This window comes from Colletotrichum truncatum (assembly GCF_014235925.2).
Source record: "Colletotrichum truncatum strain CMES1059 chromosome Unknown Contig_0005, whole genome shotgun sequence".
NCBI classification, from domain to species: Eukaryota; Fungi; Ascomycota; class Sordariomycetes; order Glomerellales; family Glomerellaceae; genus Colletotrichum; species Colletotrichum truncatum.
The window spans coordinates 1,837,691-1,858,529 of NW_027222402.1; the positions used below are offsets into that span (position 1 = coordinate 1,837,691).

General features: G+C 46.9%; 6 protein-coding genes across 6 annotated transcripts; 4 read left to right on the plus strand and 2 right to left on the minus strand.

The window, feature by feature from the left end:
* Positions 1 to 89: 89 nt before the first annotated feature.
* On the minus strand, positions 90 to 2,885 carry CTRU02_208571 (subtilisin-like protease; the record flags this gene model as incomplete). The annotated part of the gene is made up of 5 exons (XM_070205110.1): positions 90 to 200; positions 231 to 680; positions 732 to 1,085; positions 1,556 to 2,231; positions 2,293 to 2,885. The coding sequence occupies 5 exons, from the start codon at positions 2,883 to 2,885 to the stop codon at positions 90 to 92; spliced, it is 2,184 nt and encodes a 727-aa protein (XP_070061185.1).
* Positions 2,886 to 3,693: 808 nt separating this feature from the next.
* Positions 3,694 to 5,804, plus strand: CTRU02_208572 (C2H2 type zinc finger domain protein; the record flags this gene model as incomplete). The annotated part of the gene is made up of 3 exons (XM_036728567.1): positions 3,694 to 3,982; positions 4,045 to 4,846; positions 4,910 to 5,804. 3 exons carry the CDS (start codon positions 3,694 to 3,696, stop codon positions 5,802 to 5,804), a joined length of 1,986 nt encoding a protein of 661 aa, XP_036579851.1.
* Positions 5,805 to 7,949: 2,145 nt separating this feature from the next.
* Positions 7,950 to 10,790, plus strand: CTRU02_208573 (subtilase; the record flags this gene model as incomplete). The annotated part of the gene is made up of 12 exons (XM_036728568.1): positions 7,950 to 8,075; positions 8,132 to 8,458; positions 8,524 to 8,587; positions 8,650 to 8,752; positions 8,810 to 8,867; positions 8,919 to 8,975; positions 9,028 to 9,857; positions 9,917 to 10,032; positions 10,092 to 10,188; positions 10,238 to 10,325; positions 10,380 to 10,627; positions 10,694 to 10,790. The coding sequence occupies 12 exons, from the start codon at positions 7,950 to 7,952 to the stop codon at positions 10,788 to 10,790; spliced, it is 2,211 nt and encodes a 736-aa protein (XP_036579852.1).
* An 847-nt stretch (positions 10,791 to 11,637) lies between these two features.
* CTRU02_208574 (nad-dependent epimerase dehydratase) lies at positions 11,638 to 12,543 on the plus strand (the record flags this gene model as incomplete). The annotated part of the gene is made up of 1 exon (XM_036728570.1): positions 11,638 to 12,543. The coding sequence occupies one exon, from the start codon at positions 11,638 to 11,640 to the stop codon at positions 12,541 to 12,543; it is 906 nt and encodes a 301-aa protein (XP_036579853.1).
* Positions 12,544 to 12,765: 222 nt separating this feature from the next.
* CTRU02_208575 (C6 transcription factor) lies at positions 12,766 to 15,181 on the minus strand (the record flags this gene model as incomplete). Its single annotated transcript, XM_070205111.1, has 6 exons — positions 12,766 to 13,171; positions 13,231 to 13,901; positions 13,969 to 14,261; positions 14,319 to 14,740; positions 14,790 to 14,899; positions 15,137 to 15,181. 6 exons carry the CDS (start codon positions 15,179 to 15,181, stop codon positions 12,766 to 12,768), a joined length of 1,947 nt encoding a protein of 648 aa, XP_070061186.1.
* Positions 15,182 to 19,584: 4,403 nt separating this feature from the next.
* On the plus strand, positions 19,585 to 20,760 carry CTRU02_208576 (uncharacterized protein; the record flags this gene model as incomplete). The annotated part of the gene is made up of 6 exons (XM_036728571.1): positions 19,585 to 19,614; positions 19,677 to 19,922; positions 20,008 to 20,207; positions 20,259 to 20,344; positions 20,391 to 20,558; positions 20,615 to 20,760. 6 exons carry the CDS (start codon positions 19,585 to 19,587, stop codon positions 20,758 to 20,760), a joined length of 876 nt encoding a protein of 291 aa, XP_036579855.1.
* Between the last annotated feature and the right edge of the window lie 79 nt (positions 20,761 to 20,839).

Genomic DNA, 20,839 nt, shown 5'->3' on the forward strand with positions numbered 1-20,839 from the left:
TACATAAAATTGTAGAATAAGTATGTGTTCAAGATATTCTCCGCGTGAATTAAGCCTGCATGAATTAGGCCCAGACTACCTAGGTTCGGTCAACTGAGGTATCGTTTGATCTCCTCTTGAATCCAAGTATCGCTCTGATCCGGATCAAACAGCGTCCAATGCTTAATCCACCAATATCCATCGTGACTGTCTGGATCTCTCATTGTATAAAACATTCGCCGCATGGGTCCTGTTTTTCGAAGTCGGTCCCAGTCCTTCTGACTCAGAAAACCCCTTGAGTAGTCAAGGACGGTTGCTGCTATGCCGGCGGCGATCGGTGCCGCGCAAGACGTACCGCTCATGTGCTTATGATTGTTGGGTGAACTTAGTTTCTCCGGCCACGCCGAGTTGATACATTCCCCGAGCACCATGATCCGCATATTGTCTCTAGGGCTCGGTGTGAATGCAGAGCGGTTCCCCAGGCCGTCTGCAGAGTGGACGCAGATGACGTTTTCTTCCCGTGCGGGCCACGATATACCATCTTGTCTATTTTTCCCTCCATTAGACGCGGCTGCAAACATTAGCACGCCTTTTCCAGCCGCCTTCTGGATCTCTTCGCACAGATGGTCGTTTCTACTACCGAACCCGAATGACATGACTACGATATCAACAGCCCAGATGTCGACCGCATGTCGAAGAGCCTTATCAGGTCAGCAATAGTACATTTTGTAGAAATCATATCAACAACTTGCCTCGGCAATAATTTGTGCAGATGCGTCGCCTCGCGGCTTCTTTTTGAAGACCCTTGCTACGTAAATTGCAGCGTTCGGTGCAACCTTTCGGAGAAGAATGGCAAGGTGCGTGCCATGTCCAACGTCATCCCTCCATTCGGGATCTTTGTCGACCCAACTTCTGTACGATATTCTGGGCTCGAGGTCGTACAAGTCCCGGTGATCCGGAGTTAACTCAATGCCGCTGTCTAGAATGGCAATTCTGACCTTCCGTGTCTGTGGTATTTCCGAATCGTGCAGCTGTTGATTTATTCGAGAGAGAATATCTTGGTGATATCCGAACCACTCTTTTGTTCTAGATAATCTACGGCGTTTATGTTTAGCTGTGTTTCCTGGACAAATTACAGCATATTTGACGCTGAGATGAAGCGGGAAGAATATTCGGACTCACGCTACTCTGTCAACTGCCACCTCGCTCTCACCACAATCTGCCATGAGGCATAGCTCGTTTCTCTCTGAGTTTTTCGGTACGGGGTCGTCTTTAAGGCGTAGGTCAGCTAAGGTTTATAGTACAAGCCATGGTGAAAATGTATCTTACCTCTTTCCTGCTCTGAAATGCCAAGGTCATTCCCTGGCAAAACACTAGCAACGTTGTTTGGTCTTTGTTCTCCAGTCACATCGAAGCTCTTCAACTCCTTTTCCAAGGAACTGTGAAGCTCTTCTAAGTGAACTTTGTACCCATCCACAAGCTCCGATGCCAGCGGTAAAATGATACATGACAAGATGTACTGCCGAATAGGGCCTTCCTCCAAAAGGCTATGGCTTGGAATGTTGTGCGGAGGCTCCAGTTTTATGCAAGCGCGAATTACCCTCAGCAGGGTAGAAGATATCCGTTTAGATCTGTCGCGCTCTGCCTGCAATTCTAGCTTTTTCAGTAATCCCCAAGCCTCTTTATGGTCGTCGGTGCACTGCTCCTCGGTAGGTATAATTGTTGCGTAAGGTCTCCGCGGGAAGCAAGCCCCTGTGGCGATTTCTAAGAAGAGTATGCCGAGTGCCAGAATGCTTGGATGAGCATGGGATTGCATATGGGGCCATGTGATTCGAGTAGGTTCCTCTATTTCCTGCATATCAACTGAAAGGTAGGGGAAGTTTAGGGCGACTGGTTTGGATGCCGGGGCATTCGCCCGGCGGATGAAATAGACCTTGCTACTATTCCATGCCGTGTGTAACCAAGATCCAGGATACAAAAACAGCATGGAGTTTGCCAGGACGTAGCAGAGAATGAGATTCTCTTTTGGCGTATACCTCATTATGTGAGAAATGGACATGCCATTCCCCAGAAGCTGTTGAAGAGGTTCCATGATCGTACGATGGTCGACATCGTCGGAAATTTGGGGCCGCAGATGCCAAAATTTGTCATTCTCTAACATGAAGTCGACTTGGTAGCCTTTACTCTGCTTCAGCCACTGGCAGATGTCTCGGCTAACATGATGCCTTTCATGAGCGACTTTTACATTGCAGCTATGCTCGTGTCAGATGATATGATGGACATTGTAAAAGAGGCTTGGGAATTGTATCTTACGATGCTTCTTTATTGACCTCCACATTAGTCACCTTCCACTCAACCTGTTCTTTGCATACAGGCAGAAGAACTTCGTACTTAGCCTTTTGAAGTAGTCCTCGAGAAGAAGTTCTACCTGAAGAGAGCTTCAGCGCCAATATATGATGTCGGATTAAACTGAGCCTCGCTTCTCTTGCCCTCTCTGGCCTGGTAGCTCTCTGATGGCAGTTGCATTGCCAGTGGCGCTCCAGCATACTATAAATCCTGTTTGCTGCGTCCCTCATCCCACTGCTGGGATGCTGAGATAGACTCAGTTCAGAATTGCCATGTGTCGACCGGTCTCTGCAATACACATTGGACAGATGCGTGGCAGCTATTTTGATCGGTGTGATGAACTTCTCGCGCACCAACTTGGAGGTCTTCTCTTTCCCATGAAACAACTCAACTTTCATGTCCTGACGAATGATGTCCAGGTACCTTTGCCGTTGATCTTCTGTCTGACTGGACAGTTCGGCGCAAGCATTGTAACCTCCGAGGCCATGCGATTCGATACGTGTGACGATATCATGCAGCTTTTTGAACGGCCGCTGTTTCGTGTTTTTGTCAACAGCCATCTGTGAAAAAATAAGCTTATGTGAAATTTCGATGCCTGTATACCGAAGAAACCTGTTGGCCTACTGCATAAGTCTTGATGAATTCAAACGGCTTCCATTTTTGTGGCAACCGGCTTTCCAAAACTTTCAACAACCTTTCCACCTCTTCTCCTCTGAGACCAGGTGACCACTCTCCACATGATGCGACTAGGGCCGTACCAATGACGACGATATCACTGTAGCAATCATTGGCATCACTGGTGAGATCCGCATCATTGTGATCGCGGTCTATAAACTCTTTTCCCAGTGCCCCGAAGGCTGGAATCACCTGACAGAGAAGCTCCAACTGCCACATTAGATGCAAAGCTACTGCTCAGAGGATCCAAGCCTTCCTTTCGGGTTTATACAAATTGCAGAATGAGGGAATGAAAGAGAACAACGGCTGCGCTGGTGCGCAAGGCTTCGGTCGGCCCTAATGGCGCAATTTACGGAGGAAAAAAGGCTGACTTTCCAGGACGAACTTATGGCCGCGGGCAATCAGAAAGAACAATGTGGGTGGCGAGACCAAGAGGGAGGGGGTGTATATTGATAAAATTAGGCAGGTGTACATCATGTCATCCCCGCCGCATTTCTAGAGCAACCTGCCAGCATTTGATTGGTTCTTCTCCGTTCAGCTATGCACCTAAGTGTGTCGACTCATATTCAGTTGAAAAGGCTGTGGTAGAAATCATCGGACAACCCCTAATGGTATTTTTTCGCTGTGCTCTTCGCCAGTATAATTACCAGACACGGCTGCCTTTGCTGATGACCTATGCCTTTTGTTTTCGATATGGACCTCGAGACGGACCCCAGAGACATTGAAAGTCTCAAACAACTTGCACAAGGATGTGGGAGACTTCTAGACGTGATGTTTCAGGAAGAAAATGCTCGAGAGAGCGATCTTGACGCTGAGAAAGGCTACTGGGCGTCCCGCCAGTTCGCCGAGTTTAACATGTGGTGTACTAAGATCGGAGTAAATGACCAAGGGTCTCGCTCGATCGATGTTCGACTCAAAGACGTGCCTGATATCTGTAACATCATCGCGAAGCTACTCCATTCTCTCTCGAGAGATCTAGAGAGTCAGTGTCTATTCCGCCATGTGCGCTAGGTTCCTTGAAGCTGACCAACTTGGCATGATCAGAACTTCAGCAACCCTTTGTTGAGACCAAGGTTTCTATAAATACTGAAATCGACGTCAATGATGCCTACTCTGATGTTTCTTCGGAATCTTTTGACTCTCTATCCTCCCTTGAGCACACTGAAGTCGAAAATGCCATTGGAGAGGCTGGTTCGGAAAATGAACAGGTTCTTTGTCTTCAAAAGCACATTGAAGACACGATGGACCGTCTCCATTGCCATGCTCTACATATCGAAAAGGTTGGACTGACGCATCGTCAAAATAGAATCAGAATTTATCAACAAAAAGAAACGCCGAAGTTTGCTTTTGAAGGTTTCAACAGGATTGGGTACCACAAGGCAAAAGCAAAATTTCCATCAGCAACAGATGCCTTTCATCAAAGAATTGCTGAATCGTTTGTCAGAAGGAGAATGCGTTTTGATTACTTACGAATGCATCGCAAGAAGAAAGCCATCGAAGCCATAAAAGCGCAACAGATGTTGCCCATACATCCACGGCCTGATACGGACCACCAAGATGGCGATCTGCAGAGTGTTGAGCCTAGGACGCAGGACACGCCCCAAAATGTCGAAGATATTACCCAATTATACCAAGAAGATCAACAAACTATTTACCCAGCTACAGTGAACACGAAGTTGGAAATACATCCTGAAACAAAATCACAAGAGCGGGCAGACAGCGTCGTTTCGATCGCACTGAGGCATCCGTGCTTCCCACCGCCCCCACAGTTCACCAGTGCGAGCTTTCAATGCCCCTATTGTCGACTCGTATTTCGAGCTGCTGAGGCTGAAAAAGCCAATTGGAGGTAGACTGCTGTCCTTGATTATCCATATTAGCATGTATCGCCCACTAACAATGAGTTTGACAGCCAACACGTCATGCAAGATTTTGAACCCTACTTTTGCATACTTGAAGAATGTAAAGCACCATTTGATGTGCCAAACACATTTGATGGCCTGTTGAGACATCTGCAAGACCATGTTGAGGAACGCTTTCACGTCGATCTTTCGAACGGTGAGCACAAGATCTTTGATGAGATGGAATTTGAAGAATACTGCACCCAACAAGGCAACATATTTGCGAGGAATCGTTCAATACTAAAAATTGCAGCCCGACGAAAGGGAGCCTTCATACTGGAAAAATGTCCCTTTTGCGGTGGATATCCGGATGTACTTGAAAAGCGCTATCCAGACTCGAACGACCCGGAAGCCCAGATTGAGTTGCGCCACCATATCAAACAGCATATGCAAGACATTGCACTATTCCTTCCACCTTATCGTGAAGATGTCTTAAGCAAAGACGATGACTTGCCGGTTTCTGTATTATCTGGTGAACGGACAAGTACCAGCAGTTTTAGCGAATTAGAACATTTCGTAAAGGTCTGCGAGAGAGAAAGTTGCGATTGTAAAAATGATGGAAGATACGCGGAGGAGTTGGGTGAATTACCGGAAAGATCTAGACCGGAACACGACGACACAGACTTTTGGGCGACTCTGTTTCCTGAGGCCCTTCGCTACGATAATACAAGCTTGACCGAGGAGTCTTGCCTGAAAGATAAAAACCTCAGACACTTGTACACAGAGAAACTCCGCCTGACGCCCAAGGTGGAAGCTGCTGGTTCAACGAATGCTATCACGTGCCCGGTCATTCGCGGGATAAGCGATTATGCCGACTTGCACAAAGATAGAGAATGGCAAAGCTTTGCTTCAATGAACGGCCGGGGCGTACGCAGCAGACCTTCTGCGTCAGATACAACCCAATGAGGTTGAAAATGAGAGACGGATTAGTGAAGCTATCGGTAAGCGTTCGAATTTCATGCTTATCTTGGGTAACTTATAGCATCTAACTTATAGGCAGTTAAAGAAGATACTGTTAAGGAAGAATTCACGTTTGCCGGAAATGAACAACTTCGCAGAAACAGATTCCACTCGTTGTCGCCATCGGATGCATCAGAGAGAACGCCGATATTTTGATATTGGAAACTGGTTTCTAGCAAGTGCAGTCTTCCAAGAGTGGAAGGCTGGGAAGCGTCAACACCTGTGGCTCTACGGCCTAGCAGGATGGGGCAAGACAATGTTGAGTACAAAAATTCTGGATTTTCTTACATGTAATAGCGTTAATCTCGTACTTTCATTTATCTTTAACTACAATGAAACTGGGAAGCAAACTCTTGATCATCTTTTACGGTCACTTGTGTTACAACACTGCGATACTGGGGAAAGACTTGCAACGCTGATTGATTATCTTTACCTAGCTTTTGATAGTGTTAAGAGACAACCAGACGTCAAGATCTTATCTATCTTTGTTGAGCATATAATGCAATCATCAAAGTTTGTTAATGTCTTAGACTCTCTAGATTAATGCATCACAGCATCGAAACTTTTGACGTGGCTGCAGGGACTTACGATTAACGATCCAATTGGTGGCAGCAATTTAATCGTCACCAGTCGGCCTGAAGCAGCATCTCAACGTGAAATACTCTTTTATTTATCAAGATAACTGCACATTACTAGACAAAAGGTCAATAAAGGCAGACACAAAACCATATGTCACCACACAGCTTCAAGAACGGCCAGAGTTTACGGTCAACTCATTATCTGATGACCTAGTGAAAATAATCATTGATAGTGTCGGTAATGGGGCCGATACTATGTAAGTTTTTCCCCCACTCGCCTAAGGTATTACTGATGCAACGTTTACTATAAAATATAGGTTTAGATGAGCAGCGTGTCAGTTAGACACTCTTGCCAAATGCCGTCATCCCCAGCAGATTGAAGAATCTCTTATTACCGTCCTTGAAAGCTGAGCTTAATTAATGATCGAATGCTTCAGAATATATCGGCAGAGCTGAAGAGTGACGCAATTCACCTGCTGCAGTTTCTCGTTCATGCGCTACGGCCTTTGTCATTACCTGAGGCGATAGATATTATAGCCACGCTAATCCAGGAGGAGAAGTCAATTTTCTACCATTCCCAAGCGGAACGGGCTGAGAGCCAAATGTTGTTTCCGCTATTGTCAATGGTTGTTCGTGATGAGAAGTTCACAAGCGCTTGAACCAATGCATCATACAACCTAGACTGAGGGGTAAGTTGAGTGAAGTGAAGGTCTCCTGTGTTTTCGTTTTTCTTTTGAGAGTAACAAACAATATATGCTCGGTTGTCTCCCTTGCCTTCAAGTGCATATGTGCCGCTTAACACTCTATCGAGACTTAGCTTCATGCTGAAATAAAGTTTTCCGAATGCAATTCGGCGCTGTGAATGGACTTATGCCAGGGATATAACTTGATACTGCTGCCATTATCCTCAACTGAAACTTCAGAAAACGCTGGAAAAAATCTTCACCAGGGGTCTGCTGTGAGCAGGACTGATTTAGGAAGGCAGCAGCACAGTAACAAAAACCAATCACGACATATCATGCATACTTGAAATAACCGCTTTGCGATGTAACCTTTCAGGCGTTAGTCTCCAGAGCTATTTTGATTAATAACGAATACGGGGCCAGGCAATGAGTACGGTAGCTTGTCCGCCACGATTTAACGTGTAGTCATAACTTAGCCGTGGCAATCGCCGAGAAGCAGCTCGGTACCAGAAGATCTTCGGTATTGTCAAGATGAGGTCGACCCCTGTCTCCCAAGACTTGGGGGTGCATCCGCTGCGCGATTGACCTCTGAACACGGCAGGTCAATAATTTCACTGACATGAAGGCGACATTTTTTGCGCCATTTAGGCTATTGCGGCCCGCTAATTGCTTTTTCTCCCATATGGCGACATACAGCGCTTTATCGCATGGCTTTCGATCGTGGCCGTGGTACTTGAGGGCGCGAATCCCATTCTTGGCCCGCCGTGAGGTAGCTTCCTAAGCTCCCGCTCTTCCACCTGCATCTGCCAAGTTGCATTGCCATTGGGAAAATGCACGGCTTTGAAAAAGTTTTTCTGTGCTCGCTTCTGGGTTCCGTAGCTGCCCGGCAGCGAGGAGACGGGCCCGATCCGACTGTCGCTCGCTTTGCCAAGAGCTACATCGTCGAGTTCAATGCTGTATGTTGAAGGGTGAACACTTGTTTTGTTACTCCCATTTTTGATCAAAATTGCAGGGAAAGTCAGCTAGACTCAGCTCCTTGGCCTCTGAAGGCGATGTCAAGATTGTAAAGAGCTTCGACAGCGAGATTTTTACGGGCGCGAGTGTCGAGACAAACGAGCTTAACCTTGACAGCCTTCTTGACCTACCCGATGTTGTCAATGTTTGGCCCAACAACCCTGTTTACCTTGATCCAATCGTGCAGCAGGATGAAAGTTCCGCCGCGGTACCTTCTATCGTTCATACTGTAACTGGAGTCAGCAAGTTACACGAACAGGGTATATACGGAAAAGGAGTGAAAGTGGGTGTTGTGGACACAGGTATCTGGTACAACCACGAGGCAGTAAGGACTTCAAACCATACCTGTTAGTGGTAACATTGAGCGACTAATCATCTTTTTCATTGAAGCTTGGTGGCGGCTTTGGAGAGGGCTTCAAGGTTGCTGGCGGACATGATTTCGTTGGTGATCAATGTAAGTTTAGGAAATTTGCCGGATGTGACTATCCACGACCAGAGGCTCACTGCAGGAAAAAGACTGGCCCTCAATTGGATACGAAAAGGAACCCGACAAGGACCCGATCGATCTTTCGGGACATGGTACCCACGTAGCTGGTATCATTGCTGGAAAAAGCGACGAGTAGGCCCTTATTGATAGTCTGTTGCGTAAAGATTTGGCTTCTGACAGTTGAAAAAGTTTCACTGGAGTCGCTCCTGACGCTACACTCTACGCCTATAAGGTCATGACTCGCCAGGTAAGGCATTTCTCATCTAATTGATGGCCACCAGAAGCTAATGGGATTCAGGGTGGTACTGATGCGGCTACTCTTATTGAGTCTTTCATTGCAGCATACAATGATGGAGTAAGGATTGCAACTTGAATATTAAAATGAATATCATCTGACAAAGCTTCAGGTTGACATCATAACCTCCAGTATAGGAGGCGCTGGTGGCTGGGCCGAGGAGGCCTGGGCTGTTGTTGCATCTCGACTCGTTGAGCAAGGAGTTGTTGTGACCATTTCCGCCGCTAATTCAGGCTCGCAAGGAGCATTCTATGGCAGTAGCGGATCATCGGGCAAGAATGTCCTCGCAGTTGCTTCCGCGGATGCCCTAGCTGTGAACACGACTCGGGCATCGTCATTCACGTCCTGGGGGCTTCTTAACGACCTCAGCGTCAAGCCCGATATCACCGCTCCTGGAGGTTCGATTTACAGTACTTACCTCAACAACGGCTGGACTACCATGAGCGGAACATCCATGTCGTGTCCCTACGTTGCTGGTGTTGCGGCTCTGTACATTAGCGCTTCCGGCGGTCGACAAGTGCATGGGAAAGACTTCGCCTTGAGCCTCAGCAAGCAAATCATTGCCAGCGCTAAACCACTTGCGTATCATAATCCGGCTTACTCTGAGCTTGCGGCGCCTGTAGCTCAGGTAGGCAACGGACTGATTGACGCATACAAGCTGCTCCACTCCAACATTACGCTCGATTTCAAACCAATCGCTCTGAATGACACTCGCTATTTCAATAGATATCACGACATCACTGTTAAGAACATGGGATCCGAGCCTGTGACGTATCATCTTTCTGCCCAGGATGTTTACGGCGTTGACACTTTGGCATTGGATACTGTTAATGGTGATAAAAGAGTAAGGCTGCTATCAGAGTTGGCCCCCAAGAAGCTGCCGGTTGAAATTAGCCTCCCACGCGACTTTATCCTAAGCCCAGGAGATAGTAAAACCGTATCGTAAGTGTGATCGATTGTTGAGATACTACACAGCGTGCGGACTAATTACTCGAGAGCAGCGTCAACTTTAAGAACCCAGAGTCTCTTGGGTGGAGCGCGACTGTCCTACCCCTTTACAGTGGGAAGATTATTGTCGCGGGAAACAATGGGGAAGAGCTTTCGGTACCCTACGCAGGTGAGTACCGGGGTTGAATCTATGTTTTGCAAGAGAGGCCTCTGACTTAGTCAATCCAGGGGTTGCGGGAGACCTGAGAAAAGAGCTCGATCCGCTGTTCCGCAAGGGCCATCCTTATCTGGTATCTGGTGAGCCTGCACAAACGGGCAAAACATCGTAAGCACAACCCCTTGGACATGCGGTAAATAGAACTAACAACTTCCAGATTCACTTTCAACCTCACTCTTGGAGTACAAGACTTTCCAAAGATATTCCATAACATCATTTGGGGCACTAGACAAGTCCGATGGGATGTACGTGCTTACTTTTACTTTGTTTGGGTCTTTTGTGGTACTAAACTCCTCCAGATTTTCGAAGCGGGATGGACTGAGAGACAGTGGGCTTATCCTCCTGTCGTTGGCGAGAAAGGGTACATCGGTTCAGGTGCCTACTGGGTAGGCTCGGGACAGGCGCCCTTCTTTGACCCGACGAGATGGGACCCTGATGAAACCTTGTCGTACCCCAAGATCGACCTCCCCAGAAGCAACTTCAACTTTGAGAACTGGTGGTTTGGTAAGCTTGCGAATGGTACCAAACTAAGCCTCGGAAATTATGTGTACGTCATTTAAACGTTCCAACATTGTCTGATATCTGAGGTGGCTAACTTTCTCTGATACACCAGGCTGCGGTATGCTGCTCTGAAGCCATTCGGTACCCCCGATCACTCGGACAATTGGGTCACCTTCACAACGCCAATTGAAGTATTAGGACAATATTAAATGATGAAAAGGAAAGGATGATCATTTGACCAAGAGTAAGAATCATTTGTTCTCTTTACTGTTATGAATCCTCAAGTACACGCAATGAAGGCCTTCTTTGTTCCGTTATTTCAACAAGACATTTTGGGAGATACTAGTAAAAACATGGTCTTCTATGATTAGATACACGAGTGAGTTACAGCATTGGAACGATAACAAGAGGATAAGCATAAATAAGCAATAAATATATGGAGCTAGGATTACGGCTATATTCTGCCATACTGCAGCGCCGTGCACTTCCATAGACGGCTACTATGAAGACCTGACCGTGTCTTTCGATGTAAATTTGGGCCCTTCATTTTAAAAAGGGAGCTAGCTTTTCTTGATTTGATTACCCTTGTAGAAGGATATGGTATGGTCTATTCGTTCATGGGGTATTTCAACAGGCCACTTTAGGTTTGGCACTACTGCTTACCTAGGGCAGGTGCAGTTAATATCGAATGGAAGACGACTAAATCTTTTTCATTCTAACTGGCCAGCATTAATAATACTGCAGTGGCATCTACGGAATTACTGCCTTGATGAACGCGCTCTAGCTTGTGAATGCCCACGCATCCCGTGCATTCCGCGCTATCGGATTCCATATTCCGAGTAGCGCCAAACGGGACCTACAAAGTATTCTCAACATTAATAATACAATTTTATGAAGGTGATTTCTGCGGATAAGCCCAGGTATAAGACATCTTCCGGTCAGTTGGGTCTCAAGAGTTATATGGCTGGCCCGCACCGCCTATCAAATTTGTTCCTCTCATTTGATCCATAGATCGCTACACAACCCCTTGTCCATCATTTGCCAATCAAGAAGAAGATGAAAGTTCTGGTTATAGGAGGCACCGGTTTGATCGGCGGCCATGCTGCTCTCCACCTTCGATCCAAAGGACACGACGTCACCATAGCTGGTCGTCGGACACCCTTGGAAGTTCCTGCGCTCGCTCAGCTACCATTCCTTGCGGGAAGCTACCTCCAAGGGGATTTTACTGTTGAAAAGCTGTCTTCATTCCAGGTTGTTGTGTTTGCGGCAGGCAGTGACGTTCGACATGTGCCGGAGGGCCAAACAGCCGACGATCACTACCTCCAAGCCAACGGGGAAGCCGTGCCAGCATTTGCTCGCCGTGCACGACAAGCCGGGGTAAAGGTCTTCATACATATCGGAAGCGCCTACCCCCATGTCGTACCTGAGGTGGTAGAAACAAGCGCTTACGTCCGCTCACGAAAGCTGGCAGCAGACGGGGTCGCGGCTCTTGCAACTGCCGAGTTCCATGCCTGCAGCTTGAACCCCCCAATTGTTGTCGGCACTGTGCCCGGCATGGAGGTCCCGATGTTCAAGGCTTATATCGACTATGCGAAGGGCAAGCTTCCCATCCCCCCATTCGCGCCTATTGGGGGGCTGAACTTCATTTCGACGCAATCGCTGTCCGAGGCCATAACTGGAGCCATCGAGAACAGCAGGTTGGTATCAGGAAGAAGCATTCTCCTTGGGGACGAGAATCTTAGTTATGCTGAGTACTTTGAACTGTTCTTCTGGGCTGTTGGTAATCCGCAGAAGTTGCCGGCATTGCAGCAAGACCATCCATTAATGCCCAAAGACATGTTATATGCGGGCGACAAGGTTGTAGCTTACGAGCCGGACGTTGCAGATTGGAAGATATTGGGGTCTTACCGTCGGCGTGACATCAAAACCGCAGTCCGTGAGATTGTCGACGGACAAAACTAAACCGAAAATGCGGAAGGGGAACAGGGGGAGGGGGGGTTGGATTTGGGATCAAAGAAAGTGGATGCTAAGGACCACATCAGCTTGTAGGCGGAGTTCATCTTATCTCGATTATGGCTGTCATGATTTGTAATTCTGCAGGGTCAATGGTGTAGTCTTCCTATGAGCTCCACAGGATCTTCGCGTCAGTAAGACAATGTAGCCTAAAGCGTGGATTCGTCCTAATCAGTTACCGCCCTTCCCCAACTGCGTGTCCAGAGTAAACGACATCTGCCCCATGTACGTATTTTGCCAGTCGTCCACGTGAAGCTCTGGAAAGGTGCCTGATTCCATCTGAGTGTCGAACAACGGCCAGTTTTCAGTCGTCGGCTGCTGTAACGGGAGGTTTATCGTGTTTTCCACGCCTCCTTCTAAATTCACGATGCCCTTTTTTGACTTGATGTACGCTTCTGCAATGCGGTATAAAGATTTGCAAAGCTCGTACTGTCTTTTGCAAGACTCCATCAGCCCGCTAATCCGTTCGCTGATGTCGAGCGCGCCTCGCAGCAGCTTCAGATCGTCGACACTCGAGTTTCTGATGCAGTGGAGGAAGGTGATGATGTATGGGGTGAAGGAGGAGTAGATTTGCGTCCTGGTCAGCCTTGAATTAGCACAGAACTACAGAGGCATGGGAGTATTATGCGCAATTACCAAACTGCATAGCTGAAAAGAGCCGCACGGCCCCCTGATGCGGATCGAGGGAAGGCAGTTGCGTGAGCTGTGAGCCCTTTTCTTGCTGCGTCGAAACACTCTTCAGAAATGGCGCCGGCACAGTTCGATGAACTGGACCCCCGATGCAACAGAGTCAGGATGGAGTAGTATACCACATCGATACCCTCAAAGGTAAACTCAAAGAGCTCCTTGCGGTAAGCATCAGTGTAGTCAACGATACGCCACTCATCATACCACTTTGCGAGCCGCTTCGAAAGATCCGCCACCGAAGCTTGCCTTTCTTCGTCGCTGGAGCGTGTGGATCCAGGCGAGTACAGTTTCTCGTATATTGCGGCTCGTATTCGTCCGAACTCTATAAAGGTAGCAAAGGATAGGTCCCAAGGCCGCCTTTCGGGGTTATTGGAGATTTCGAAATCCTTGATGTCGATATCGAAGTCCTGAATGATCGGGGCTTTCCCTTGGCTAAGGGTCAGGCCGCGCTCTGCGAAGTAGACGTGCCAGAAGAGTCGTCGCGCTCGGCGGGCTTCTACGGCAGGTAGTGCTGATATCCTCGCTTCTCTGTGGTAGCCTAATGCAAGACATTGCCTTGCTGCCGCCGATATCACTGTCCATTGTAAAGCTAAGTTGCCGTCCAGCTGAGACCGTAGTGACTGCATAAATGTGATCAGTCGATAAACTTTTGTTTCAAGGAATCAAAGCAGTTCAATGGGATCTAACCGCAATAGCCAGTATTAGTGTATGCTCTAGTGTTGGTATTGCCATGACCTCGTATGTTTCGATTCCAGTCTTAAAATTCGTATAGCAGAGATTATAGAAGCGGCTTGTTTCTTCGGGGTTGAGTTCCGGGTGTTTTTCGAAATCGATATCGCGCAAAAGCACCGACAAGCAACCGTTCAGGAGAGTGACCTGTCCGGTGGTTACGGGGTCGACAGAGAAATAGACCTTCCGGCATAGTTCTTCGACCTGTAGTCGGTTTTCGATTGCGTAATACAGAAAGAGTACTGATTGCTCTAGACACCGTGTTCAGCAAGACTCAAGCGTGATGGGACCTTTTTTTCTTGGCTTACCAGTAACAGTACGGAGCAGGCGGATGACGAACTCCGAGGGCGGTAGCTGAAGTTGGGCACCCTTTCCCACGTGTGCTATTCTTCGCGTCTGCTTCGTCCCTGGTAGTGCTTCCTGGCTCTGGTAAATTCCTCGCAGAGTTGCTAACTCGTCCACAACATGAGGCGACTGAGCAGCCTCGATCTTTAATTCCTCTACCTGACTGGCCAAGTACGTCTGCTGTCTAAAGGACGAATCTCCCTCATAGGAGAGGTGGTGGTCCTCCCACAGGCAATGATGCGTTGTTGAATCATCTTCGACATTCGGCGTTGCGGTCGGAGTTGAAGTTGGTGTGACTCTACTTGCTTGAGGGTCTGCCTGGCTGCGAAGGGCTTCTTCAACGACTTTTAACCTCTCATGTAGTTGCTGGATACTAGGATAACTTCCGCCGCGTCAGCTGAGAAACAGTAATCCAACGCCCTGTTTCCCCGTACCTTTCAGGCCTCTCATTAACCACACGTTGTGCTGGTTGCCTTCCAGCTGGTCTACAGGGGATCTTTGACGTTATGCAGTTTGAACAAGGAACTTCTCGATTGCATCGTGTCTACTTCAGGTCAGTTTGATAGGTTTCAGATGCATCGACGTGAAAGTTAGATAAGCGAAGCCGCGGGCTGAAGAAATTGGATTCAATCCGACGAAGGAAGTAAACCACAGTTTACGCGTATATCTACTTACTTTGCGTATCCGACAATTATGGCACTAAGACAGACAACAATAAGTAGTAGTTAGCGACCATCCACGTATAAAGGTGACGGTCATGATCTCGTTAGGCGGGACTTACCGCTCTCGGAATCACACTGGTCCTGGGAGTGTGGTCCGACTCCATGGTAGTGCGTAGCCAAGGTCCCTACAGAGAGGGCTATTCCTCATACACACTGTACAGGGTTTTTCGGCATTCGTTTACTGAATTACGTATGGCCGCAGTTGTGTCCGTTTGTCCAGTCCTTGGGAGTTCTTTTGTTTTTAAGCCCCGTGGACTCCGTGGTAGGCGCGCGTAGTGCACGGACTCATCCCCGAGACAGGGTTGTCCGTGGGCTCGACTGACTAAGTTAAAACTGCGGCCCTTCCCTGCGGGGTCTCTACTTATCAGAAATACGAGGCTTCAGTTTATGAAAGCGATACCGAAGCCGAACCAGAAGCGACAGCTTGCGAGTAGGTTCATCATTTTAGGATAACATTCGCCGAATACCTAATCTAGGTATCACCTTCGCGTTCCGACGAACCCGTGCCGGCTTGCATTGGAAAAGATACGAATACAATAAAAAAAAAAAAAACACAGCACCAGCCAGTCATAATCTCAGATCTACCAATCTTTTCGGCCCTATGCTTCTTTTTTAGTTTAGCGGTACCTGTTTGCCTCCTGAGTGTGCACCCTTTCACCCTCTTCGGACTAAAACTCGCTGTTTCCCCCCTCTTCTTCTTCAAGGTATCTATCACGTCCTGGAGCACAGTTACAGTTTTGGGGTAGTCGTTATAGAGACCCGGGCCCAGTAGGAAGCCGCAGGCTCATCAGATGGAGACCGAGGTCCCCGAGCTTAACTCTAAAAGGTGTTGCTGCTAAATTTAATGCTTTTTAGGACTAATGAAACTTGACGGATAAATAAGCATAGGGTGTATTACTAATCAGTCACCCAGCTGTAATGAGGTGGATCACAGCATATGTCACTCTCGAGTTTTTAAAATCTAAAATGATAGCTATTTGTATCAAAAGCGCTGCATGGAAGCAATGTCACGTGAAAAGACTGGACTTGAAACTAATTGGGATACACGGCACACGTTCAAGTGGCCAGCACTCGGCAGTTGTTTATCGTTATTCCCAAGTTATAACTGAGATGCTTCATCCTAGCATAAGGCTTTAAGTTACCTTAATGATGAGTATTATGCATGACAAATCGGAGTGTCAATGTCAGGCAGAGGTTGCTAGACGAATACGATCATGATTCATTGCTTAAGTTCCTGTGCCATTGAGGTCGGGATTAGGGTAACGATCATCCTGATTAAGAGTTTAGAGCAGCAATGCACGCCCTCCTAAGTCTGTCATCTTGCATGGGAACATCCTCGCCACTGCACTAAGACTTATCTTGTGGTCGGTTCCGCCTAAGGTGTAAATACTCATTTTACTTTTTTCTGTTATGTATAATGGTTTTAAAGTGGCCGCTCTAGCACGATTTGCGCAGTCGGGTTTCTCTCCGTACCCCGACTTTAGTCGTTGTCTCAGGCACGTTGCAGGCCACCTTACCAAAGATCTTTGCAACACAGCGATGATCAATGCTTTTTTTTTTAAACCAAACTTTGGATACCTTTACTTATCAAAACCTCGCAAACCTTGCGAAATCGGATCCTGTAGCCTGAGATATACCTGCGCAATCCGGGTGCGGATGCTTTGTCGATCTTATCCGAGCCATTCTAGCATTCTAGATTTATACTTCTGCTTTGCAGGTCTAAAGGCTATTTACATTCGTGAAGGAAAGGAAGCAGATAACACATGGCAAGCCTCGAACTTCAGGACGAAATATCAATTCGACATATTCTTTATGGCTACTTAAGTGGGAAGATTCTTGCAGGTTATTAAACGTTAGTGTCAGCCTCACAGTTGATAGTGTTTCAAAAAGACCGATTTGGATGTGACACAAAAAACACCTTCAGAACTGAGATTCAAATACGCACGTGCCGTAATAAGTGACATCCATGACTCCCACATCCGTCGTATCGTCTATTTCAATTGATTCTGTGTTTATTGCCGAGACTGGTGAAATCACAGAATGGCCTTTCCTTCCCACCGGTAAAACAAAAAAGAATTTTAATTTAGACAAGACGAATGGAGACGAGTGAGAAACTAAGCCTAATGTTCGGAATCCATCTTCGTACAATCACGCACAAGATAATTTTAACGGCATCTTGGCCGCGATAATAATGTCAGTCCACTCTCTTCCTAGACTGTAGCCGATTGCCGTCGACCTTAAGTGGTGATACCTGCCCTTGGCTATTGTACCACCGCAATTTGACAACTGCCCTCCAGACAATTTCTAAAGCAAAAGGTATCAGTGTAGATAGTGACTGAGTTAAACACATCTCTTGTATTTTGTGTGGTTGGCCCTCAGATAATCATAGATAGCAGCTGCAACAGGTTATACATTGAGCTTACGGGAAAACTGCTTGGAAGGTTGGATAGCATAGTATGACTGTACCTTAGGCTGGGCAGAATTGCACTGGTTTTCATTCATCATGTGATGCCCCAGGGCCTACTGTCCTTCAAAAGATCATGTAAGAAGTATCTCATAGGTTATAGAGGTCCTGAAGACATAAATTGCGCACTGGTCTTTGAGATGTGGTGAGGGAGCATGGTTTCAGCGGCTCTCAAATGAAATCAAGGTCAATGGAAGCATATACTTGCAACGGTACCACGTTTACTACCCCTTCAAAGTATTGGAAAGTGTCGCCGGTGGTGGTATGTACTGCAGTAACTTATGAACAACGATGTAGTGCCCTATGCCACCTCAAGCCTCGAGAACACTCATCAGTTCTAACCCAGCTAAACCGCTTCCATATTGTCTGTCTACAAGAACTCTAGATGTTGACTTCTTCGATACAACCAGATGAAGTAGTACATCTTGCCAAATACCACGAATCTCTAGCCTGTAACCACTCCTGTGGGGCTGAACCTCCCATGATTATGGCGCAGGTTCTTCGGCCGTATCAAGCGGACATAACAAGACCCTGAAATGACAAACCTCACTCAAGAATGCAGAGAGCTTACATACTACAGTACTAAGTCTTAGCCAGGCCAAGACAGCCACGCTGGACCCTGCGCTACTCACCTGGCACGTGCAGCGGGAAGTGCTTTGAAAACAATGTGAAAAGATGATATGAGATTCAACCCTTACAGAATCCCAAACGAGTAGTGTACTACAGAAGAAAAAAACATGGTCACTCACTGACGAATGAGCTTTCTTCGGTCACAACCCCGAGCTCGATCTGCACTACCACAGCCACGTTCTGCCCCTTTTCGCAAATCGAGTTCAAAACAAAGCTGCCCCCTTCCCCATGTTCCTGTTTGCGCTGAAATAAGCCCGGCGGCCGCCAGTCAGCCACCACATGGGATGCAGAGTCAGGTATGAGGAAAACACATGCCAGCGTGGAGTCCATCAGTCACCAGAACGATGCATGGACAAGACCGGTACAACCGACACTCTTCACTTACTGAGGTCATTACAGGTATGAAAATCTGGGGAAAAAAATAATTACATTTAAAAAAATCAAAAATCAAACAGATTGTTCAATCTGTAGACTAAGATGAGGATATACCGGCAACCTACGTACAAATGCCGTCATTTACGATATCTCGGATCGCGTCATTAATTTCATTTTCATCTACAAAACGTAGAGCTACGATCAGATAAAATCTCGACTATTCATCAATGTGGAAATCGCCTGCTAATCAACTGATAGATGAATGACAGACGAATGCGTAATTACTTTGAATTCCTGCTGGCATCTCGACGAATGCATCGTTCCGTGATCGTCGACCCACTTTCTCGTTCTTGTCACACGCGCTACGTACCTCAAGAACCTTCGATGGACCTCGTATCACGCCTTTTCGATCCACTACCGTGCATTTATTTCATCAAGAGACAGCAGATAAACGGCTTAAAAGGAACTTTTCAGACTTTTAACCTAGATTCCACACGCTTAATCAACTGACATAATAGGTTAGAACAAGCGGCTTATATCCGAAGCCTCACAGGTGCCGTCACATCACATCTACAGCTAGCTCCGAAGCCCCGGTTCAAAGCCACTGTTGGAGTTCACCAGCTCATGTTGGGCTGTCGAGTAGCTGGATTCAGATCATAGCTTGGCTTAACGTGTATCTAAAACCCAGTCTTTAAAAAGCAAAGTCGACGGAGGTACTCCACTGCGGCAAACCTTGATGCTGGCTTAGGCCCATATTGGCAGCCTGACAGATGCCTTTCAATCGGACTGGATGAAATATCTACGCTTTAAGTTTAGCGTATGTTCAACCTTAGCGACTTCTGAATCAGTCTTTGTGAAAACAAAGCCACACAATGACAAGTACAGAGCAGTTGGAGTCTTTTAAAAGGGCAAATTGCGCCCTGCATCGTTCATAGCCCACTAGGGGCCTTTCTCGTCTGATCCCAAGCAACAGGTACCCATCAAGCATCGTACCACGTCATATCTTTTCTAACGAAACCTCTGTTGCTACAGCTCAAGATGGCTGGTATCCAGTCCGAGGCGCTGATCGTATGTACAGTCGACCCGTTGGCTCCAAGTAGATGCCCAAACTGATTTTTCCTCTCCAACAGGCTGTCGAGTGGTTGTTACTCGGCATTGCACTTGTGCTCATACTTGCCCGACTCAATTTGCGAATCAATCACCTCAAGGCAGGGTTCGTTCTCGGCGATGTCTTCATTCTTGCAGCATTTGCTGCTGCAGTTTCTTTAAATGCTGTGGACATCACGCTATATCATCGAGGGATCTACGAAGCGGACATCGACTTCAAAATGACTACTTGGGTGGCAACGGAAGAAGAGTCAACTATTGTTTATAGGGTAAGCAAGCGTGTTGGAAGAACTTGCCATGCGTTTGATGGGGCAAGAAGTGTTAAGAGCAAATACTAACTCTTGTAAAACACAGACGCTCTACTACCTATATTTTCCATTCTACCTTGAACAGTATTTCAACAAAGGCACGCTCATCGCTTTATATTACGAAGTTTTTGGTGGTGGCTCTCGCAAGATTAAAGTCTCACTAGCTGCGCTCACCTTCTATTGCATATCTGGATTCATCACGACTATCTGCATTATACTATTCTTGTGCGAGTGGGGATGCTACTGGTAGGTACTCTCTGCGTATACAACTCTGTTGATGTTGACTTGTGAATCTAGGTCATATGATAATCCATGCCCGCAACGCTGTTGGAAAGTCAGTGATAACCTGGGCTGGGCTTTTCACTTCTCATCTGATATCTTTAGTAAGTTTACACTCGTCAGAAAGCGTACCTTGGCTAATATATGCAGTCTTCATTCTTCCACTTGTCTGCATTAGCAAGCTGAATATGACAAAAGCACAAAAGATCAGTGCTAGTATTACCTTTTGCATTGGATTTATCAATATTTCAATCACTTTCGCGAGATGGCTTGTTGTTCAAGCCGTATTCACTTCAGTACCAGCTCTCAATACGGGACGTAAGTTATTCGCGGCCCTTTGCATTGTGTGTACTAAAGCTGACTATGTGATGCAGAGGCAATGGCAATTGCTGACGGACACATCGGCCTCATCGTCAGCATTCTACCTTCACTCCGACCTTATCTACGAATCTGGTCAAAGAAGCGTCAAGACGCCAAGTCATCTAGGAGCACTACCGAATCAGATTACAGTACTAAATAAGGCCAAATCATTTTGTTCATGGGGTAATATTATTAATGTACTTGCTGGAAAGAATGGCTGGTGTGTGGACCGAATGTTT